This window comes from Schistocerca americana, chromosome 6, assembly GCF_021461395.2.
Source record: "Schistocerca americana isolate TAMUIC-IGC-003095 chromosome 6, iqSchAmer2.1, whole genome shotgun sequence".
Taxonomy (NCBI): domain Eukaryota; kingdom Metazoa; phylum Arthropoda; class Insecta; order Orthoptera; family Acrididae; genus Schistocerca; species Schistocerca americana.
The window spans coordinates 197,363,825-197,388,854 of NC_060124.1; the positions used below are offsets into that span (position 1 = coordinate 197,363,825).

General features: G+C 37.3%; 1 protein-coding gene and 2 non-coding genes across 4 annotated transcripts in view; 1 reads left to right on the forward strand and 2 right to left on the reverse strand.

Annotated features, from left to right (window-relative positions):
- Positions 1-25,030, reverse strand: part of LOC124619759 (serine/threonine-protein phosphatase CPPED1-like) — a 128,645-nt gene that overhangs the window by 23,200 nt on the left and 80,415 nt on the right. For both annotated transcript variants that reach the window (XM_047146341.1, XM_047146340.1), the window contains 2 exons: positions 20,995-21,133; positions 97-380 (listed from right to left, as the gene is read on the reverse strand). In XM_047146341.1, coding sequence (XP_047002297.1) covers positions 97-380; positions 20,995-21,133 — 423 coding nt within the window. The remainder of the gene's footprint in view (positions 1-96; positions 381-20,994; positions 21,134-25,030) is intronic.
- On the reverse strand, positions 3,002-3,073 carry Trnat-agu. The gene has a single exon. It is a non-coding gene; the product is annotated as a tRNA-Thr (tRNA).
- Positions 3,438-3,511, forward strand: Trnai-aau. Its single transcript has one exon. It is a non-coding gene; the product is annotated as a tRNA-Ile (tRNA).

Sequence of the window (25,030 nt, forward strand, 5' to 3'; positions counted from 1 at the left end):
AAGCTGGCAACATGACTAACTTGTGCTCATTAACAGAGTCATTGGTGCCTAGTGACTATACTATAAAATGTGACGGTTTAATTTTGCCTTACTAACCTGCAGACATAAGTTTATCCAGAAGCTTCTTGCGTGGTTCTGGTGCAAGTGAGAAGTACCCAATGTCTGTTTCATCAGGACTGTTTATAAATGGTGGAATGTGCATGAAGACAACGGCTCTGCCTGGCTTCACACCAGATAAAACTTTGTCAAGCCACACTTCTTGTGCCTTGGCTTCTTCAGGGACACCAGAAGGATCATAGTAATACTGGCTGTTCAAGGAAATGTACAGGATACCAGCACACCAGAAGGAGAAGTAATCATCGCCCCAGTTTGAGTGGAACCTGTAATACATTACAAACAATGAAATGTTGAATTCCCATAATATATATTTTCAGCGTGAACTTATAAATCTGTAATCATAGCAGTTAAATTCTCACAAAAACAAAAATTTTAAAAATCGTCAAACTGATGTAGTCAAACATTCTTATATCTAAAATAATATATGAAATGTAGCAAGAAGAGAGCTGACTATAACAGTTTTTGAGTAAACAAGTTTATCTATATTGCAACAGGATCAGTTCTGTGATGCCCTGGAAATGAAGAGCTCTTCTATCAATTTGAAAACACTGATTTGCAACCTATTCTTCTGGGAGGATGAAAGTTACTGATGGTTAAATCACTGCAGTAAGGCAGTTGTGGATCTCAGTGCTGGCTTAAATCCACAATTTCAGCTTACATTTGCGCAGCTGAGCGGTCCTCCACAATGTCATTATTATTCAGTCTACCTGAGTTGCTTTTCTTTTTTCTGCATTTTAAAGAATTTTGTCCACTATTTCTGACAATGTATCACTATTCAAATAACTTGACTATGGGGCATGACACCTATTTTAATTTTGTTTTCTTTGGTACTTCACTAGTTCTTGGTTCTCTTTTTTTACAAAAATTTTAATGTCATGTATATGCTGATATTATCTCGCCAATATTTTTGATTTAAAGTGTTTAATTCAATTAATTCTAGACCACTCTTATTTTTTCCATGGAGTGACATTTTCTCTGAAAGTTTGTTTAATTTTATGTTTTGATATTTGCTGTGTCTCTAATGGATTCTGATATAATTTTGTTATGATTATCAGTATGTAACAGCAAGTACTTACAGTCCCTAGTTGGTAATATGAGTTTGGGAATCAAGTGTGCGAAATTTCACCACTATATCTGAACTACAGAAAAAAGAATAATAACTAAAAACTAATAATTGGCTTCATTGTAAAAATCTGCTTAAAGAGTTGGGAATTATAGCTGTGCCATCTGAGAACCTATAACAATGCACCTTAAGAAAAACTTTATTCATTATAGCTCTAGTTATGGTCATAGAACAAGGACCCAAATTCAGTTAAATGTTACATTAAAAATTAAACATAAATCTCAAAACAGTATTTTTTATTACGGAATTAAAAACTGTAAAAAAAAAAATTGCCCACTGAAATGAAAATGATAACTGGATCCAATACTTTTAAGAAGGATGATAGAACTTACCTCTTAAATAATATACATTACACAATAAAGCACTATTTAAACAACACAAATTAGGGGTAGAATCTGCAAAAATAAAACCTCATTTCACAACATACTTTTAGAGTGCAATGCACATTACTGAAACAGTGTATGAACAACTTCTGTGACAGAAAATGCTAACCTCTTTTCATCTTCCTGAACACAATGTTTCTTCATTATGGATGAATTCTATCTCATTTTAAGGAGCAGACATACACATACACACATCCTCCAGCTCTGAAAAAGTGTTTGTCTGACAGCTAGCACATGTCCCATCCTAGTTTATGTATCTTTAAATGGCTCAGCACCTCTACTGTTTGGTGAGTTGTTACTGTTCCAACAGAACTTTCCATAAATATAGACACTGATGAGTCAAAATATTATGGCCGCTCCCACAAATGTGGAACTGAATAACATCTGGTAGTATTTCAGTCACATAACATGGCAAGGAAAGTATGTAACCAGAGCAGACATGAATGATAAATCATTCTAGTGATGATGCAGATCACAACTTTGACAAAAGGCGCAATGTTACGACCCAACATCTAGGAACGAGCATCTAGGAAACAGTGAAGTTGGTCAGCTGTTTGTGTGCTACTGTCATGAACATCAATGAAGAGTGGTTGAAGGATAGTGAACCAATGAGTACACAGCAAGGTGCTGGATAACCACAGCTCATGACTGAACACAGAGATCGGAGTCTTGCTTGTCCTTTAAAGCGTGATAGTCAATGTCTGTAGCACATCTGATGACAGAATACAATTATGGTGCAGGCACAAGTGTTTCAGAGAACACTGTACAGTGCACACTGTTGAATGTCGAGGTCTGCAGCAGACAACCCTTATCAACAGTTAAGATTGCAGTGACCAGAGGATCACTTATATTGGACTGAGATCAATGGAAGCAGGTCACATGGTTAGATGAGTCATGTTTCTTGTTCACTCAAGCCAATGGTCATGTCTGGATATGATGTCATCCAGGCAAACAGATGCTCGAAATATCCACTGTGCTTTGGATGCAAGCCAATGGTGTAAGTATTATGATATGGGGGGGGGGGGGACATTCACTTGGGTTTCCATGGGACCTATGGTAGTAATCAAAGACACCACGGAGCTTTGGACTATGTAAACACTATTGCGAACCATCTGCATTCCTTCACACTTGACATCTTTCCCAACAGCAATCACATACACTCATCCTTCAAGATAAGTATTCTTAATAAAAGTTTCGTTTCCTGCTCTACTTTCATGACTTGCAAAATGTCTCATTTGTGTGGTGTCTGTTCTTTCAGACAAGTGTGAAAGAACAGATGCCATTTTGACCCAGCAGCCACTATGAATTAAGACTAAAGGAATTTGAGACACTGGCTGCAAGTGGGCACTAATTTAAACCAGTGGGCAAAGTTGAAAATAAGCCGGACAGGGATTCGAACCTAGGTCTCCTGCTTACTAGGCAGATGCTCTGACCACTAAGCCATCCGGACACAGTGGTCATCACAATCACAACTGCGTAGACTACCTTAGTAAGCCTCCCATCAGATCCAAATTCCCAACTTATCCACACACACTGCTGATGTAGTGCCCCTGGCCCATCATCCTCATTACTTGTGGCATTTTGCCAATTCCTGTAAGGGTTCACTGAGGTGTGCATCCAGACTGAAGAGACCACCGGCCATCCTCACCTAAATTATATAAATGTGGTGTCTGTTCTTTCGGACATGTCCACAACAATGGACACAATTCTCATAATAGGCAAGGGGCACTACATTAGTAGTGTGTGGATAAGTTGAGAATTGGGGTCTGATGGGAGGCGTGCTAGGGTAGTCCAGGCAGTTGCAATGACCACTGTGTCTAGATGGCTTAGTGGTCAAGAGCATCTGCCCAATAAGCAAGAGACCTGGGTTCAAATCCCAGTTGGGCAAAAATTTTTAGGTTTCCCCATTGATTTAAATTAGTGCCTACTTGCAGCCAATGTCTGTAATTCCTTTGGTATTGATTAATAGTGGCTGCTGGATCAAAATTGTGTCTGTTCTTTTGGACATGTGTTTTGCAAGCAGGAAACAAGACTTTTATTAAGAATACTTATTTCAAAGGATCAGAGGGTGACAATGATTGCTGAGCTTATTTGTTTGCTTCAGATGTCCTAGGTTCCGTACTATTTGGATTATGCTGCATTCTTTAGCAAATCTCCTAATTTTACTTTTTGAAATAAAAATCCAACACAAGTATTCTGATACTTTTTTTCAAACTGCAACTTCTTACATCCACCGCTTACCACAACAAATCAACAATAGTAACTAACTATTTAGGTCTAACATGGGTCCTTATATAAAAAAGTGACAATCCATGATGACAAGTTCATTATTAGTATAAATAATTTTGTAAAGTTATAATGAGAAATTACATATTCACAAAAACTTTAGTGTGATAGTAAGTTTTACAATCCTGAAAGGAAAATTTGAGCCAATACGTCTTCTTTTATAAAGTATTGGTTTTGAACAATTTCTTTCAAAATATGGAAATTGTTACTAAAGTGCTTAATCATTATGATTACTGCCATTTACTGAGGTTTAAATGCTAAAGTTACATATTTTTTTACAACCAACTATTTTGTAAACATTGTTAAAGATTATTATCCAATAAACGATTCACAATTTGAAAAATTACACGTGACACAATGTAATGTTTTTCTAGAACTTTGTATTCAATACTTTTGTTTATTTCATAGAAAAACTGTATTACATTAGTGAATTATTATCTTCCTGGATTAGATATCATTGTTTTAATAGAAGGGGAATGTGTATACACAAAATTTCAAATTATCACAATCTTGCAAATGAAATAGTATAACTATGATTGTAGTTTCTAGCATATCAATTATTCTAAATAGTGTTAGGTAATGAATAATAAATGTGAAAGGAATAAGCACAAATGTAAATATATGATGACATAGTAAAAACAGATATAATGTATTGAGTAATTCACTAAAGATTATGTATCATTTACTCCCTTACAAAATTTAAGGTTGTTTCATTACATCATGCAGAATTGCTGCTGTATCATGTTTCAAAGGTAAATGAACACATTATTAAACAGGTGGGCATAATGTTTTGATGCATCCATTTATTTATCTCACTCCTTCAAGCAGACAAATGGGAAAGTACAGTGTATATAAAGGATAGGCAGGGACCATGCAATCAGAAAGGATGTGCCTGTAGTGAGTCACTGTATGAATATCTAATGGAACATTTTTGAGGAGGGAGAGTCAGGTTGAAATATCAATTGTGGAAAAGATATATTGCTACTCACCATAAAAATGAAACATTGGGCTGCAGACAGGCACAACAAAAAGACTTACACATGAAGCTTTTGGCCAAAGCCTTCATCAGTAAAGAAAAACATACAAGCATTCACACAAGCAAACATACCTCACATAAGTGCGAGCGCTGTCTCAGGCTTCTTGGGTCAGACTGACTTTCTACACATTGTTAAAGATTGCAAAAGCTTTTTTAAATAACACAAACTTTATTAACACTCTACATCTTTATTCTTCATGCCTACATAGTTGCAGCCGTCTGCCAATAGAGAGCTCAAAACTGTGGAGTGTAACACGGCAGTGTGTAACGTAACTATGTCAGTGCATGAGAAACAGTGAGCTGTAATCAGGTTTTGAATCTGAAGAGTTTGTGCACACATGGAGCACCCTCTCGTTCAGCATATCAGTGCCTGACCATACACACGCACAGCAAATCTGCAACAATCCGATGCCTTGGGTTCACTGTCCAAAATCATACTCCATACTGTCCTGACCTGGCCCCATCTGATTTTTATCTGTTTCCAAAACTTAAGGAAAACCTTCAAGGACTTCATTTTGACAGTGATGAAGCAGTGCAAGCCATAACAACGTCAAACACCCTACAGTGACGGTATCAACAAATTGTTCTCTCATTGGGAGAAATGTGTTCATTGCCAGGTTGACTACATTGAGAAATAAACAGGCAGGCATGCACAATAAAGATGTAGAATGTCAATAATGTCTGTTTCATTTAAAAAGGTTTAAAGGATTTTTAAATAAAAAATTCAGAGGCATTACCTTTAAGTTCGCCCTTGTATAGATTGAAGTCCCCCTACGGTTTCTGTCTGTAAGTCTGGCCTAATCTCAAGAACTACACAATTTTGACATGGTTCTCATTAATAGATAAACTGATCCATGAGGGAGGTTTGTGTATACATTTCCAAATATTTCATGCAAATTTGTTGAGCTATGATGATTTAAAGTCTCCTGCTGCTGCAAAAACTATGCTATTGTCATCTAGCAGTGAATGGCAGAACTTGAAATCTGCACAGGCTGTGCTTCCCAGTAGCGGTAGCTTGTGCCAACTTGGCACTGCAGCTGGGCAGCTTTATGGCTGTCTCTGAGCCCACAGAGCACCCTTGCCATTGTCAGCACAGTTTTCTTCTCTAAATGCAACATGCAATCAAATGCAGAGGGCACATGTTGGATTTTTATAGGATCTACCATTTGCCTCAGGAAGTACCACTGTTCTGGATTCTGGAGTATATAAGATGCCTTGATCCATCCAGCTGCAGCATCACGCCAGTGCAAAGTACTGCTACCAGTAGGCTGGTGCATGTTACTGTTGACTTCCTCAATGATTTTGTGATGAGGGACATATCAGATATTAAGCTGATAAAAACAGCTTTTTTGTGTAAAGTTATTGTTTAAGAGGTGTGTAGTGAAGTGCGGCAAAAGGTCTCATAGGAAATGTATCACTAGCAATGGTGTCAGGGCTGTAACTTGCACTGAACTGGAGCTGTAGGTGGACAGACAGGGCAGTGCGGTAGCCCGCAGGTCCCATCATTGCCACAAGATGTCACTCTAATGAAATATGAAACAGATAACATTGATGTCTCCTGAGAACTGTCCTTTCATGTGCTACTTAAATATGAATGTGATGAATTCAGTCACCTAATGATGTTATCTGAATCTGAATCATAATTTTATGCAGTGGCCCATAAACAAAGTTACCGCTACACAAGACAAGTTGTTCCTGCCGTAGATGTTTACTGATACTCATGCAAACCTGGGTTGGGTCACTAGTATCAGTATAAAAAGATCTGTTACTCTACATCTACACAAATAATCTGCAAACCATTGTGAAGTGCATGGCAGAGGGTATTTATCATTGTACCACATGTTATGGTCCCTGCCTGTTCCAATGAGGTATGGAGCATGGGAAGAATGACTGCTTAAATGCCTCTGTGCACCCTGCAATTAGTCTAATCTTATCTCTGCAGTCCAAAACAATGAACTTATCAACCAACTGATACAAACTTGAGAAATAAAAAACACAAATATTACTCACACAAAGCTGACAGTCATTTTACTCCATACCTTACTGCTTCTAGTGTCAAAGATGGAGAACTGCAAGTCAGTTTTGACAACACTGAAAGCATTTTATGACAGTTAGTCAACACCAGTAAACTCCAGTTCCTTAAAGAATCAAACTTCCTTGTATGAAACAGCTTTGAAGTTGTGATTATTTTACAAATGAGTTAATGTGTTAAATATTTGGTGTTCAGCATATAAGTGAGAAAATGTCTAGAAAAGGTTTGAAATTATGTTTAAAGTTTGTGGAAGTCATTATGTATTCACATTACGATACACTGGATGGTATAGTCTGGCTAAATTGTGTAAAAGATAGTTTTTCACACATCTCAATGTTTATGACATCATATCTCCTGAACTGCGCATCATATTTTATTTTGTAAATATTTATTGTGTATTCTTGTTTTCTGACATGTTCCACATCCCAGTGGATCTCCTTGCTATGGACCAATTGGAACGAAAAGTACATCTAATCTAATCTAGTAAATTAAAACGTTATGTCTGACGTAGCAGTTTACCTGCATGAACAGTGAAAATGTAATATGGGGCAATTTTTTTTCCTTTCACCATTTTGCATGAGGTGTCAGTGAGAAAAAGTATCATAAAGGTCTGAAGTTTGTTGGAAGTTACCATGTGCTCTCATTCTCAAATACTGGATGAATATAGTCAGGTTTTTGCTCACAGTGAGTTACACTGCCTCAAGACTCTAACTGCAGTACTTGTCTTACCATGTCAAACCTTTAACATAGGAGTATACTTCTCAATGAGCAGATTATGACAGCATTTTAAATTTTTAAGTTTGGCGAATAATTACATGAAAAACTGAAAATCAAATATTTGTTGCCCCTGGAGGCCATTACATAGGCAACCTGTAACTGGGATCTCTAGATCTTGTCAAAAGAAAGTAAGCAGTAAACTTAAGTGGATTATCCTAAGAATAAAAATTTCTAGTGCCAGCAAAAGGAAACTCCACAATGGGTTAAAATCTAACAGTAATCCAGATTCTGTTATGTATGTCTAAATGCTATAAAGTTGCAGGAAATTCAAAGCTGCAGCTAAAAATATGGCCTACAATACTTTCATCCTCCAACACAGTAACATGTCAAAAGCAATGTGGTCAGTTGTTTGGTCAGAATTAGTAGCCAAAGTTAAAAGAGAGATTTCGAACATTAGATTTGAAAATGACACTGCAGTAAACGCTGCTCAGATGTCAAACTGTTTCAATGAATTATTCTTAAATGTAGCTTGGAAAACAATCCAAACACATCTTTAAAAAACCACCCAAAGGGATGTGGAAAATGAAATTTTGTCTTTAAAAAACAAAGCCTCATCAGGGTGGGATGAAATACCCAGATCTGTAATCAAGATAATGTATAATATCATCTGACAAACACTGTCAGTTATCATAAACCAATCTTTTGAGCAGGGATGTTTTCCAAATGTGTTAATATATGCTGAGATAAAACCACAATTCCAAAATGGATCGACAGAAGATATGGGAATTACCAACCTATTTCTCTTCTACCAGTATTTTCTAAAGTGTTTGAAAATATTGCAGCTCCACAAATTCAAAAATTTCTTAGTGTAAATGAATTTTTTTTTAAAACCATTTGGATTCAAACAAGGAAAAAGCACTGTAAATGTAATCAATTAGTTTATTCAAAAGATAGACTCCTCAATACATAAAGATAGCAAGGCCACAGGAATATTCTGTGATCTGACAAAAGCTTTCGATTTAATGAACCATTCCTTACTTCGACTCAAATACCATACACACAAAATCAGAGGCACTACTTTACAACAGTTCACCTCTTACTTACCAGATAGGAAACGAAGAGTAATTATATATTCAAAATCAAGAAATTACTCCTCAAACTGGAAAACAATTAGTCAAGGAGACCCGCATGGTTCAATATTGATCCCCTACCTATTAGTTATGTACATAAACAACCTACCATTTGTTACTAATGCTGATTCAGTTTTATTTGCTGATGATACATCAGTTCTACACTGAGGTGATAAAAGTCATGGGATACCTCCTAATATCATGTTGTAAAGAAGTGCAGCAACACAGTGTGGCATGGACTCAACAAGTCATTGGAAGTCCCCAGCAGAAATACTGGGCCATGCTGCTCCTCTACATCTATACTCTGCAAAACACCGCGAGGTGCATGGCAGAGGGTACGTTCCACTGTACCAGTTATTAGGGTTTCCTCTTGTTCCATTCATGTATGGAGCGCAGGTAGAATGACTGATTGAATGCCTCTGTGCATGCAGTAATTATTCTAATCTTATCCTCATGATCCCTATGTGAGCAATACATAGAAGATCGTAGTATATTCCTAGAGTAACCATTTAAAGCTGGTTCTTGAAACTTTGTTAAGAGACTTTCTCAGGGTAGTTTACGTCTATCATCAAGAGTGTTCCAGTAAAGTTCCTTCAGCATCTCTGTGACATTCTTCCATGGATTAAACAAACCTGTGACTGTTCATGCTGCCGTTCTCTGTATGTGTTCAATATGCCCCGTTAGTCCTATTTGGTACATGGTACGGGTACCATACATTTGAACAATATTCTAGAAATGGTCACACGTGTGATCTGTAAGCAATCTCCTTTGTAGACTGATTGCACTTCCCCAGTATTCTTCCAATAAATCAAAGTCTACCATATGCCTTACCCACAACCGAATCTAAGTGATCATTCCATTTCATATCCCTACAAAGTGTTACACCCCAGTTTTTGTGTGAGTTGGCTGATTCAAACAGTGACTCACTGACATTATAGTCAGAGGATATGAAATTTTTTCGTTTTGTGAAGCACAAAACTTTACATTTCTGAACATTTAAAGCAAGTTGCCAGTCTTTGTGCCACTTTTAAATTTAATCAAGATCTGACTGAATATTTACGGAGTTTCATTAAGATAGTGCTTCATTACAGATAACTGCATCGTCTGCAAAAAACCTGATTTCACTGTTAATATTGTCTGCAAGGTTAATAACATACAACATGAACAAGGGTACTAATATGCTTCCCTGGGGCACACACAAAGTTACCTCTACATCTGACAATAACTCCCCATCCAAGATAACATGTGTGTCCTCCTACCAAAAAGTCCCCAATCCAGTCACAAATTTCACTTGGTACCCCATATGATTGTACTTTTGGCAATAAGTGTAGGTGTGGTACTGAGTCAAATGCTTTTCGGAAATCAAGAAATACTGCATCTACCTGGTTGCCTTGATCCAAAGCTTTCAGTGTGTCATGTGAGAAAAATGCGAATTGTATTGTATTGTATGCTGGTTGGCATTGAGAAGGTCATTCTGTTCAAGACACTTCATTATGTCTGAGCTCAGAATATGTTCTAGAATTCTGCAACAAATCAATGTCAATGATATTGGACAGTAGTTTTGTGAGTCACTTCTACTACTCTTCTTGTAGGCGGGTAAGACCTGTGCCTTGTTCCAAAAACTGGCGTAGTTTTTTTTTTTTTTTTTTTTAGATGGATCTATGACAGATTATAGTTAGAAGAGGGGCTAACTCAGCCGAAAACTCAGTATAGAATCTGACAAGGATTCCATCAGGGCCTGAAACTTGATTCAATTTTAACAGTTTCAGCTGTTTCTCAACACCACTGACACTAATACTTATTTCAGTCATCTTTTCAGTGGTACGAGGATTAAATTAGGACACTTTTCCTGGGTTTTCCTTTGCAAAGGAACATTTGAAAATGGAGTTGAACATTCCAGCTTTTACTTTTCTACCTCAATTTCAGATCCTGTCTCATTCACAGGGACTGGGCACTAACTTTGGTGCCACTAACAGGCTTTACATGCAAGCAGAATTTCTTTGGGTTCTGTGAAAAAATACTTGACAATATTCTGCTACAACAGTCATTGAAGGCATCACGCATTGCTCTCTTGACAGCCATATGCATTTCATTCAGCATCTCTCTATCTATAGCACTAAGTTTTGTTTTATACCTATTACGCAATAATCTCTGTCTTTAGAAGTTTCTTTACAGTGACTGTGTACCGTGGAGATTCCCTACCATTATGAAGTGTTCCACTGGGTACATAACTATCCAGTGCACGGTCAACTATTCTTTTAAACCTGAGCCAGAGTTCCTCTACATGCTCCTGTCCTGTGCTGAAAGTTTCAAGTTCCTTATTGAGATTCAACGCTATTTATTTCTTATCTAGGTTACTGAACATATATATCTTTCTGACTGGCTTAGTTGTCCTTTGTACTTTGGTAATCATTGTTGCCACAACCATGTCATGGCCACTGATACCAGTTTTGATGTTGACATCCTCAAAAAGATCAGATCTGTTTGTTGCCATTAGATCCAATATATGAGTGGGGTTCCTAACTATCTATTCTAGATAGTTTTCCGAGAAGGCATTTAGTAAAGTTTCACGGGATTTCACGGGATATCTTATCACGCCCACACTAACAAAACTGTAATTTTCCCCAGTAATTGCTGGATGATTTCGGTCTCCACTAATGATTAAAGTATGATTGAAGAACTTAGGTACAAGTGAACTGAGACTTTCTCTAAAGTTTTCGGTTACATCAGGAGATGAGTCTGGTGGGCAATAGAAGAATCCAACTATCAGTTTATGCCCACCCCTCGTACTGAATCTTGGCCAAACAAGCTCTCATGCAGCTTCAATTTCTACTTCAGTGGATTTGAGTTTCTTGTCTACTGTGACAAATACACCACCTCCATTTCCCATTTGCCTCTCCTTTCAATGTACACTTAAATTTTCCCCAAAACTCTCACTATTATCAATTTCAGGTTTCAACCAGCTTTCTGTAACTAGTATTATGTGAGCATCATCGTTTTTCATGAGCACTTCAAGCTCTGGCACTTTGTTGTGAATGCTTCAGCAGTATGCCATTAGGATTTTAATACTCTCACCTGTGGAAGGCATTTCTTTCGCTTTTCCTACAGCTATCATTATCTGGATTGAGTGGAGAGTTGCCTAATCTAAAAAACTCTTGTGTGCACCCAACACACTGTCTGCTAGTTGAGTAGTGTAGTGCATACCTGACCTATTTCGGGGAACCCTACAGTTCTCAAGCCTATTGGGCAAGTCCGGGAAGTAGCAGCCTAGTTTGTCACAGAATCTTCGAAGTCTCTGGTTCAGTCCTTCCATTCCACTCAGAATAAAGGCCACGACCAGTTCTGGGGACAACGCTGCAATTTGTGAGCTTTGTTGAAACTCCATGCACAAAGCTGGCCTCAATCTTCTCTGACAGTCACTGGAATAACTCAACTATGATCTAGGAGCCCAGACAACAGGCATCATTTGTTCCATCGTGCACCGCAATCTGTAGCTGGTTGCATCCTGTCCCCTCAATGCCTGCCAGAATCCTGTCCCCTCAATGCCTGCCAGAATAGCCTTTTCAACATGTTGAATGGGGCCCCCAAACATACACACTGAGTGCACCTGGTGTCTTTTCCTGTCCCCTGCTGAATGTTCTTGAACCACTCACTACTAATTGTGGCCCAGTGACATAGAACATTGTCATCCATAAAAATTCCACTGTTGTTTGAGAACATGAAGTCCATGAATGGCCATAAATAGTCTCCAAGCAGCCCAACATCCAGAGGACCCATGTAAACACAGCCCACACCATTATGGAGCCACTACCAGCTTGCACAGTGCCTTGTTGACAACTATGCTCCATGGCTCTGTGGGGTCTGCACCACACTCAAATACTGTCAGCTCTTACTAACTGAAACTGGGACTCATCTGACCAGGCCACAGGTTTCTGGATGTCTAGGGTCTGACCGCTATGATCAAATGCCGAGGAGAGGTGCTGCAGGTGATGTCATGCTGTTAGCAAAGGCACTCGCATCAGTCGTCTGCTACCATAGCCCATTAACAGCCAATTTCATCGCATTGCCCTAATGGATATGTTCGTCACATGTTCCACTTTGGTTTCTGTGGTTATTTCACACAGCACACAGTGCTGGTTGACTGTTAGCACTGACAACTCTACACAAACACCGCTGCTCTTGGTTGTTAAGGGAAGGCCGTCAGCCACTGCATTGACCGTGTGAGAAGTAATGCCTGAAATGTGGTATATTTGGAACACTCTTGACACTGTGGATCATGAAATATTGAATTCCCTAATTATTTTTGAAATGTAATGTTCCATGCACCTATCTCTAACTACCATTCCACGTTCAAAGTTTGTTCATTCCCATCGTACGGCCATAATCTAGTCGGAAACCTTTTTACTTGAAACACCTGAACACAAATGATAGCTCCCCCACCGCAGCACCCTTTTATACCTTATGTACACAATACTAATGCCATTTGCACATGTGCATATCACTATCCCATGACTTTTGTCATCCCAGTGTAAATGAAAATGAGGAGCCTGAAAGAATTCCGGAAAGCGTCATACATTCTTTAGAGAAACTTTAATCTTGTTTCCATCAAAATGGAGTGAAACTTGTAAGTAAAACCAAAAATGATGCAATTTGAAGCCAAATTGTTAGAACAAAGAGAAATAAAGGTAACATGCAATGATCAGGATGTCACAGAAGCAAACCATGTGTAGTGCATAGGCCAAAATACCAATACAAATTTAAACTGGAAGGTGCACGTAGACTGCTTAGCAAACAAACTTAACAGCCTAGCTTTTGAAGTGTATATTTTGTCAGGTGGCACAAGCAGAAATCAGAAAGACAGTCTATCACTTTTGCTCTGAATCAGTTAATCAGTATGCAGGATCTTCTGGAGAACATATTACAAAAAAATTACAAACATGTTTGTTTACAAACAATGGGAATCATGTCAACCACTGTTAAAAAATCTAAAAATAGTTTCTCCTGCTTCCCTTTACATATATGAGGTACTGTTGTTCTCATATAAAATAATCAACATACAGTTAACTCTCCGTTTTGACCACAACTACAGCACTCGCTACAGAGAGAATTTTGAAGTCCCAAAACACCATTTAAAACTCTACACCCAAACACCACAGTATGTGAGATTAAAAATTTACAATAAAATAGAAGGCAGTAATATATTTAACATGGAGTTAGATTCACTGAAAATATTAGTCTATACCTGTCTAGTGGAAAAATGTTATTATTCTATTGAAGAATCCTTTGAGGACAATTTTACAGTTTGAACAAGGAAATTTTATGCTTACTTTTGTATACTGAATTTTGTAGTATCTAACTGTGTAGCAGTATCTCAGAAATGTATATAAAATAATGCAAAAATCCTGATATGTCTCCAATACATCAAATCAAAAATGATTTGATGTTGTATGTTATGAGATGAATAAATCTACTTATTTATCATGTGCACATTCACTATGTTAGTAATTTAGCAATACAGATCAGTTCACCAGTTTTCACCCATCTAAAGTACCAGATTGGCTGGAATATTGCAGATACTCTCTCTCCATCTCAGCTGCAAATCAGGCTATGTTTATAAAATGTAAGTTCACAGATTTAAATGCTATAAGAGCTAATAATACAATTGAAAAAGAGATGAGACATGGTAGTGATAGTTATACTGTGATAGTTATACTGTGACATCTGTTGGCTATTTTCTGGTTTGTAGTGTTTCCATTAGGTCCCCTACTGACAGCTGATTTACTTTCATGGTAATTCACAAACCTCTCCAGTTCATGTTCACTGACAGTGCTATATCAATAGCAAGTTTGCATAATATATATTTGATCAAAAATTACTGTTAGGGTTCAGTGAAGTGAGTTATAGATTTGTATTGCAAATGTAATGTTATTGTCTTACATGCCTTGAAAAAGTCCATAAATATTTGTAATTATTGTCTGTTCCTTGTACCAAAAACATTGGTAATATTGCACATAGTTCCAAAGAGTCACACTATGTTGCACTGAAGTACTCACGGATGCCATTTGCAGTCAACTAAACAAACTCTGTGTAAGAGCAAGGATTTGTATAAATTTAATTTGAAAAGTGATTTAATTAATCATGAGTTTACTTTCCTCTATTACATAACAAAGTTTCATACCTGTAGGCAAGAGCCCCACATTGCTACACTACACATTGGCTTGTTTATACTGCACGAAGACCAGGTGTGGAAGTCAAAGTGAATGGACATTTAAGTGACATACTATCATGGTGCCCCACATATTATTTATTAATGGATCACTTCTTTTTTTAAATTTTCATTTTTTGCAAAAAATTGTGATGTGCATTACAAGCACAGTAATTTTTCAAATAATGTATATCACTTCTGGACAACAGTTCTGCAATGGCATATTAATATTATAATGAGAACACTTTCTGTAATTTTTTTCCATTGATACTGAATTGTGATGAATGAGTGTAAGCAAAACTCAATGGATGATGTCTAACAGCAATATTGTGTAATTTTAGTAGAATTCTTAGGGAAGTAAAGTTAGTAACTGCTTTGTTAAGGTGCGTATGTATGTAGAGATGGGAGAGCTGATATCAGGGTATTGAGCACATCCAAATAATCATTAAAAAAAACTGCGCCAAGTCAATGATTAAATCTGATCAGTCTATGATTAATAAATTAGCCCACTGAAGTTTTTATTGCTGAACTCTAATTTATCATGCCTATCTACAGCTAAGTTAGTCTTTTAACAGTGTGTCAAGGACCTACATTGCAATGATAGGAAATGCAAGTGGTTTGTGTAGGCAGAACTATATTAGCAAAGAGAGAGAACTTTTGATGAAGATGTAAATGGGGAGCCATACCAATGAAGACATCTGCATGATCATGATGCTATGTATGGCAGCAGAGAACCACTTATTATAATGGCTTCCCATTACAACCTGTTATCTCAAGAAGAAGAGGATTACGTAAAAACGGACAATTATGACAGCACAGATAAAATCCTTTCACCGAGCTTTATCAAAGCTGTAGAGAGATTAGGAAACTTTTCATTGCTGTTAAGCAGTGCAGTAGACCAGTATGCATTTGTCTGGCATGAAGAACTTCAAGATATGAAATGAACAATTAAGGCCCATCCACAAACAACAATCTGCCTGTGATCATCACATCTGTGCAGACAGATCATTGCATGTGGACAGGAGATTTTTTGCAGATATCAGATGTACGAAAACCTGTAAATTGGATTCGGAGATTTGGGTAAAATTGCTCAACTCTATGGGCACAAACCACATCTGCACACACAAATTGTAGGAAGTGGGCAGGAGATCACTGCAAATCTGGTATGCAAAATGTGTTTGAGTCACCTGTTTGTTTAGTCTAACATTTCTCATCTGTTGTGCACAATAAATTTTAAAATGGCAGACACACACCAGTGCTCTAGAGAGTTCACTGCTGAATTTATTAAAATTTGTAAGAGCCAAGGAGTACAGCGATTGATATGAGAAGGCAGCTGCTTAAAATTCTTCAATAAAGAAAAAATGAGCAGTTCTCCCTGTGGCAAATGGGGAAACAGTAATAAATAAACAAAAATCATTGTGGACTGTTTACTGCAAAGAGCTAAGCAAAGGAACAAAATTCTTATGTACAGTGTGGTTCATATTAGAGATGAATTATAGAATTCACTACCACAATGCTAGAGTAATACTTCGCAGATAAACCTTCAATCTGTTCAAAATTTTCCATATTGCAGCACAACAAAGTTTCCTGTAACTAACAGGATATTTTAGAAAGATTATCTCAAATTACTCTATATAACTGCCACACCTCTGAGTGATTTCCTGAGGAATAATCAGGAATATAAGTTTTAGGAAGAGCAGAGGTGAACATTCAAACTGAACTACATACATGTAAGCAAATAAAGCAGTGGAACTGTGTCATTAGAAAATCTCCACACGATGACAAGTTCCACATAGTCTCTTACATGAGGAGAAAACACCATCTCAAGACAAGAAATGCAGTAGTTATGAGCTTGAAGCCTTGGCTATTGTTAATGCTTTAATGAAATTATCAGTGTATTTATTAGGAATACATTTTAAAATTGTAACAGTCTGTGCTGCATTGCAAAAGAACATGGATAAGAAACACCTGTCGCTAAGAACAGTAAGGTGGGCTTTAGTCCCAGACAGTATTCCTACACCACTAAACACCTATCTGGTTCTCAGATAAAACATACAGATGCTGTAAAACACTGTGTAAATCACCTGCATGCTTTTGCTGATAGTTTAATAGCTAGAATGAGGAAGGTCCAAGAATAGAGAAGCACTATGGTTTCACGGCAATCGAGATCCTTCTCAGAGAATGACCTTATGAAAACTTTTTAATGCGATATGGAAGTCTTTCCAAGTTTATTTATTTATTTATTCATGCAAAAAACCTTTCCTGATTGAAAGAACAAACACAAAACAAAACAGTAACACAACACAGTAAAAACACAGTATTCTTTCAGTAGATACATAAATTTTAGCCGTATCTACAAAAGAGCTTTTACTATTTGCAGTAGCTGCACTGTCTTGTTTCAAATCTCTTGTATCTCAAATGTTCTAAAAATTCTGTTGCTGAATAGAAACAGTAATCTAATATGAATGTCCTTAGGGTTTTACAAAACAGTGTGAATGATGGTATTATTTTTACCTTATGTGGAAGTACTGTAAATTTACAAACCAATGTTTACTGTGGAAGTTTTAATTTCTGTCTAACATACTTACAGCATGTTGCACTGCTCATATAGTTCTGTTCTGGTTTAGGAAAATGACTGAACTAAGTGTACCCCAGAATACAATTCCATACAGTAGGATGCTACAGAACTGAGCAAAGTAGGCACTTCGGTCAGTGTTAAAACTTGGTTTAACAGATAGCAATTTTAGACTGTAACATATTTTATTCAGTGTTTCAATTATTTTGTTTGTATGTGTATGCCATTTGAAGTAATTTTGAGGCCATATGCCTAAAAACATTGTTTCTAAAGAACATGAAATTTTGTTGGAATTCATTGTCACCTTTTAAACAGAAATTTAGGAATGTTGTTTTTGGTGTTTATTGGTAGTTTATTCCCCTCAAACCATCTTTTTAGCTATGCTGTAGATTTATTTACAGATGCTTGTAGCTGATTTGGGATGTTTCCTGTAATTAGGATGCTTGTGTCACCTGCAAGCAAAGTATTTGTATTTGATTCAATGTTTAGGTCCAAATCATTTATGTACAGGAGAAAGATGATTGGAGCAAAAATCTATCCTCAAGTTTTCTATTAGTTCATGTTTTATTTGTATTTTCTGTTTCCTTTTGTCAAGTACAATGTGAACCATTTTAGTGCAGTGCCTCTAATGCCATATACTTTGAGCTTGTCCAACATTATGTTTGTCAAACGCCTTACTTAAGTCTAAAAAGAATGCCAGTGGTACTTTGTTTATTGTCCATTGTTTGCAGAGTATTGTGTATAAAACCATAGATTCAATGACGGAAAATAGACTTAGCTGTTCCACGCACTCTGCAATGTGAAATCATCAAATTTGCACATGAGAAAGGACTTAAACAAAGTCAAGAGGATGTAAAACAAATTTTTAAATAGCAGATTTGACTGACAAGGTGAAAAGTGTAATCTCCAATTGTGTACAATGTTTAAATTTGAGTAAGAAATCAGGAAAGAAGGAAAGTTTTGTTCACCTCTTATTCAAAGAAAGAAGGTCATTATATACACTATCTGATCAAAAGTATCTGGACACCCCTATGTAATGCAGAACTGACCACCAGATGTCAAGAGAGGTGGATAAAAGCAGGCATGGTGCATTGCGTGGTCAGTAGAGAAACCTGAACAGCAAGTCATTGGATGTAACCTGAGTAACAAACCCATCAGGGGCATTTCAACCTTTCAAAAGCTGTCCAGGTCGACGGTTGGTGATGTGATTATGAAGTGGAAATTCAAAGGAGCACTCACAGTAAACATAAGACCTGGCAGACAGGACTGTCCAGCATCACAGAGGTTGGTTGTAAAAAAATCACATTAAATCAGTGGAAGTAATCACTTGTGAGTTCCAAAGTTCTACCAACAGTTCAGCTAACACACTGACTGTACATTGGGAGTAAAAAAGAGGTACAAAGGTCAAGCCGTTCCTCATAAGCCACACTACTCTATAGCGGTGCTTGAGATTGTGTAAAGAGCAATGCCACTAGATGGTGGATGACTGAAAATGAGTTTTAGAGTGATGAATCACTCTACGATCTGAGGTAATCTGATGGAAGGGTTTGGGTTTAATGTCTGGAGAATATTACCTGCCGTCATGTGTGGCATCAATATTGAAGTAAGGAGGAGATGGTGTCACAGTATTGATGTGTTTTTCAAGATTAGGGTGCAGCCTTCTTATTGCACTTGGGAAAACACTGAATGCAGAAGGAGGTGAACACATTTTACAGCATTGTGTACTGTGTACAGTAATAAAACAGATCATATATGATGAATGCTTGAACCAGCTTGAAAATGAACACAGTCATGAAGTAGCTTCAGTGAGACAATGGTTTGTGGACAACAACATTTCTCAAATAGACTGGCCCACCCAAAGTCCCAACTCAAAGCCAACGGAACATCTTTGGGATGTTTCAGAATGTCAGCTTCATTCCATACCTCGGCTTGCAACATCATCTCGTTTTGGATCTTGAGAACGAATGGGCTGCCATTCCTCCACAGACATTCAAACTCCTCACTGAAAGTGTCCCCACCAGAGTTCAAGCTGTGATAAAAGCAAAGGACAGACATACTCCATATTTAATTCCACCAATAGGTGTCTAGAAACTTTTGATCAGAAGAATACTTATCATAAAGATTTCATTGGACCCCTTTGATCAACTCACAAATGATACAACCACATTGTAAATATCACTGTTGCATTTAACACGTTTACCTGGTGGTATCCTGTAAAGACAACAAAATCAGCAGAAGCAGTTAGTAAGTTGGGGTAACAGTAACCTAATTTTAGAAATTCAGTCCAAGTAATTACCAATAGACAGACTTGCTTTAATTTTCGTGAATTTGAGGAGTACTGCAGGACAGAAAAAAAGTGAAAATATTTTAATAACAAAGGATTCCCTAGAGCCAATGGACAGATTGAGAGGATCAACTCTATTCCAGCCACAATCATCACTATGCTTGGTATTGACAACCCTACCAAATGGTATAAAGTAGTACCATCAGTTCAATGTGTCAGACAGTCAACATACCGCAGAAGTATTCTGAAAACATCATTTGAACTTTTGATAGCAGTTAAGATACACACAAAGACTGATATGACAATATGTGCTGGATTTATGCATCTCTGGCCAAATGGCTACTCATCATACAAAGAGAATATCTGAGTTGCATTTAACTGTTCTTTTGTTGCTTTGTCCTGTCCATTGCTAGAGTTTGTAATGATGAAGGAAAGAAAATGTTAATATGTATGTCATGTTTTGTATTTTAATGCACTGCAGTTATTAATGTATTTAATTTTTACTTTTATAAGGATTGCTTCTGGGATGGTGTTGTTTATTCTCATATGAAGCGTGTATGTGCTGCAGCCATCTGAAGTTCATCTGCTATGGCTCACAAAGCTGGTCACTATTATGCCTGCCAAGGAATGTAAGAAGATTCACTTCAAGATGCCACACAGCAGCTGCTCCTTGTGTCTTAATAACGGCTTCCTTCATGTTTCATTTATTTAAGTTTTTACAGGAAAGGTATGTTCACCTTTTAGTTAGCTGCATTTAGTGAAATGTAATATTGGTGAAGGAAAATACAAATTTATATCAGCAGAAGTAATGATGACTGAATTTTACATCACAATGATGAAAAATTAATAATTTTTTCAAGTTTGCAGCCTTTTTATAGAAACGGTCACTGCACCTGCAATCTGAAGAAAAAAATGTTGAGAGAAACAATACAAAACAACCCCATGGTATACCTTCAATAACTCTGATTAAGTGTCATGATATAACTGCAGCTTGTGGTTGCTTCACATTGCATAATATGGTTTCCAGTGAATGGAAATAAAATTAGACCTTTTTTCCATTATATGAAACATAGCCATTAGAATTCATGTGATGACATAACACTCACATTTTCATTGTTTCTTTAGTAGGATGGTCACCAACATCATGATTCCCACAAACACAAACCATAGGTATTTCAGGGTTCAGCTTGCTGAATATTCTTTTGAAGGTTGCAATTTGCCTTTTGTATACATCAGGATCACCACCTACATAAATTAGTTGCATGAAAACCATAACAACATCAAATATAAATAAGTTAGCCAGATACAAAAACTGCAAATATGAATACACACAAATAGAAAATTAGCATACTTGTCAAAATATAGGTATTGAACAATGTATGCAAATGTGTAATATTAATTTCTGTTAACATAGATTATTTATTATGTTCCTTTCTTGGAAATGAATACAACTTTCTGGATGGTACTCTTACTTAAATAAATATCACTTTTAATTAGAAGACATATTCAGTCACAAAAATCGACAATATTATTCCAACAGTTCTCTTCATTTTTTCTTTTCTCCCACTGTGTACACCTATTACTGTTTCTTCATATCTACTGGCTCTGAAGGCAAAAGTTAAACTACACAATCTCACCTGCATAGTCCTTTCCACTCCCCCCCTCAACAGCCTCCCGATGCTGCACCCACCAAATCCCATGCATACTGCTGCAGTCAGCAATACAGCATTTTTCTCCACCCTTTCCCTGCTATCCTTTCTCTCTCCATGCCCCACATCTCTCCTGCACCTGCCACTAACCCAATGCGGCCATGGCTGCTACTCACTGCAGTTCGATCTCAGTACCCAGAGACAACAGAGGTGATTTTTGTGTGTGTATGTATGTGTGTGTTTTTCTAAATATGAAGAAAGACATTTTCCTACAGCTTAGTCTGCTTCCCACTCTAGTTTTAAATGTGCCTGTCTCGTACTCAGTGCCTTCTTACACGGTACACAGGCTGTATTATGTAAAGGATAGATTGCTGTTCACCAAAGAGGAAACACAGAGTCGCAGACAGGCACGATGAAAAAGACTGCTGTATATTTCAGTTTTTGGCCAAAAGGCCTTCTTCTGGAATAGAAAACGCACACAGAGTCACACAGGCTAAAGTGTACAGCCGTTCTTTTTGTTGTGCCTGTGTTTGATGTAGCATCTCCTTTATATGGTGAGTAGCAATCTATCTGTTTCATATTATTATTATTATTATTATTATTATTATTATTATTACAATTCCATCCTGGACTCTCCATTGTTTGATACATAGTCTGTTCAATCATAGATGCAGATACTGTCAGTTTAATGAATTTATTTAATATAAACTAAATTTGTACAAGTAAATTCTTACACAGACATCTCGTGTCAACCAGCCTGCTCAATGGGAGAGGTAATGAAGCTCTGTGATCAAATTTCTATCATAACCCTTTTCAAATGTGCACAACTTCTGCCTTCTAATTCAGTGTCTGTTTTGCATTAATCTATAAACCACAGATGAGATCATCTGGAAATACAATGCACTTGACACAGTAAATAAATAGGATCAAGAAGAAAATGTCTTTCTGGTACACAGATGGCACTGACATCAATGATTTTTGTAGTTATATTGTTGCATGAAAATCATTCAGAAGTGTCAACTTTAATTCCAGAAGAGTTTTGTTTTCACACTGTGTTGTGTGTTTCATTCAAACGGATTCAACAGAATACTGTGCCACAGTAAAATTCTGTTTTGGGAAGATTATCACAAATATAAGCTCCTACAAGGTTCTTTCATTTTCACCTGATAAGAAATGGGTACATAGAGTTCAAAAATGGGTATACTTCTCTTGAAGTTAATTCATGTATAGAACATACCAAAACTGCAACCATGAAGGAAAACACCCGAAAAACGCACTACACAACACAGTATTGGACGACTGGCAATAAACAATGGCTGAAACAGCTTATGATAAAGGCACATCAAAAGAAAGCATGTGATATATTTTACACAAAGAATAACTATGAGAAATATTAATGAAAAATCTGCGGCTCATTTGTTGAACGATAAGCAACAGAAAGTGTGAAACTGAATCTCTCAGCAATGTTCAGATAGTTTCGAAATAAACATTTTGGAAACAAACTGATTTTGTTCAGCAATTTCTTGCTGTGAGTAAGGCAGTGGGTTCACCACTACACACCAGAAATGAAAAAAAAAAAAAAAAAAAAAGATTAGACTTTAATGTCACATTGATCTCATGGCCATTAAAGACTTACCCTAAAGGTAAAAATCAGATTTGTTTTTTACAGGAAACAATCTTGACATCTGCAATTTAGGGAAATCATGGAAAGCCAAAAACTGAGAGCTCATACTGGGATTTGAACCAATGTACTCCCAAATGCCAGTGAAATGTATTAACCAATACACCCCTTTGCTTGGTCCCAGGAATAAAACAACAATAAAGCAATGAAGGGAAGCTAGTGGCTAGTGGCCTTGCACCAAAAGGAGCAAAGTCATCTTTATCAGCTAGAAATTTTATGTTAGTACTTTACAAGATGCAAAAAGATTCTTCTTACTGAATACACTGCAAACGGCAAAGTAATATGTGACAGATGCTACGTAAGTCTCTGGAACAAATGTGATGAAAAGGAAAAGAACATGGGAATACACTGAAATGTCATCAGGACAATGCACCTAGCCACAAATGTATCATAGTAATGGGAAAACTTAGAAATTAAGTATGAATTATTAGGTATGAAGTGCCCGCCTCTGCAGCTGAGTGGTCAACATGCCTGAGAACCATGCGAGGGGCCCAGGTTAGACTCCCTGCTGAGGCAGAGATTTTCTCCGCTTGCAGATTGTGAGTTGTCCAGTACATCATTGATATTCAAGTCACCAAAAACTTGCACCAGGCAGCCAAACTCTCCAAAAGGGAACTCCTGGACAAAATATTCCATATACAGATTTGATTTCAAGTATGAAGAATGTATTACCAGAACATCCACCCTTGAGTCAAGATGTGGGATCTTTTTATCTCGATTAATTCTCACAAGTGAAGAAATTTGTTGATAGAAAAAGTTTTGGGTCCAATGAACAGGTTCTAACAGCTGTAGGTAAGCATTCTGCAGACTTCCCATAATCACATTTTAAGATAGAATCTGCTCACCAGAAAAAACTGTTGGACAAAGTGTACTGATCTAATGTAACTCCATTTTTGAATAAAAATAATCATTTACTTCCAGGCAGACACATTTCTGCGCTTTCTCACATAAAAAATAATTTTTTCTGTTTCTGGAGGTCTGTTTTCAACCATTCTTATCATCAGAACATATTATGTAACACTCCACATAGTTGTTTCATTTGCTAGGACTATAAACTATGGCCAGCTTACTCGCTTTCTCAATCAACATTCTATCTTTTCTTGTAATATATTGACTAGCAAAGCTTATCTTATTCTCCTTCTCTAACATATGGACGGCAAGTTGCTTTCCATGTATTCAAGGTAAGCCTACAAGTTCTCCATTTTCTCATCCTCATTAAATATGAGACCCTTTTTTATCTATCTAATCAAGCACTAATTTGGACTTGTTCCTATTTCTTATAATTACCAGGTCATCTAGTGCCACTAACTAGTCTCACGTTAAATTTGTAAGAAGCTGCCATGGAGCGTTGAGTTAGCTATCGATGGCTGGTAAGCACAGTGTGGTGATGTGTACATTACAGCAAAATGCGTGCAAAAGGATTGCAAGATAGGCTAGCCGTGCTCTGCAAAACCAGCACTGTGCAGCAGTAAAGTGGGCAGGACGGTGTCACCACATCAGGGCTAGAACTATGTTACAAGCTATGTGACTGGGAGCCGGGCGACAGTGCAACAAATGCTCTACGGAGCAGTATATATAACTGTGAATTTCGAGACAGATGCATTCAGAGCCCAGTAGTACTACCACAACACCTGGATGACGCTAGATGACCAGACGAATGGGCTCCGCCACTTGCAGTCGTGGGTTCATGTTCAGGAGAGGGCAGCAGCCTGTCACACTAAGTAAACCCTGAGAGCTTGGTGCTACAGCACAGCAGGCCTGCATCTACACCACTTGCTGCCAGACATCTGTCAGGAGGTAACACGTCATGCA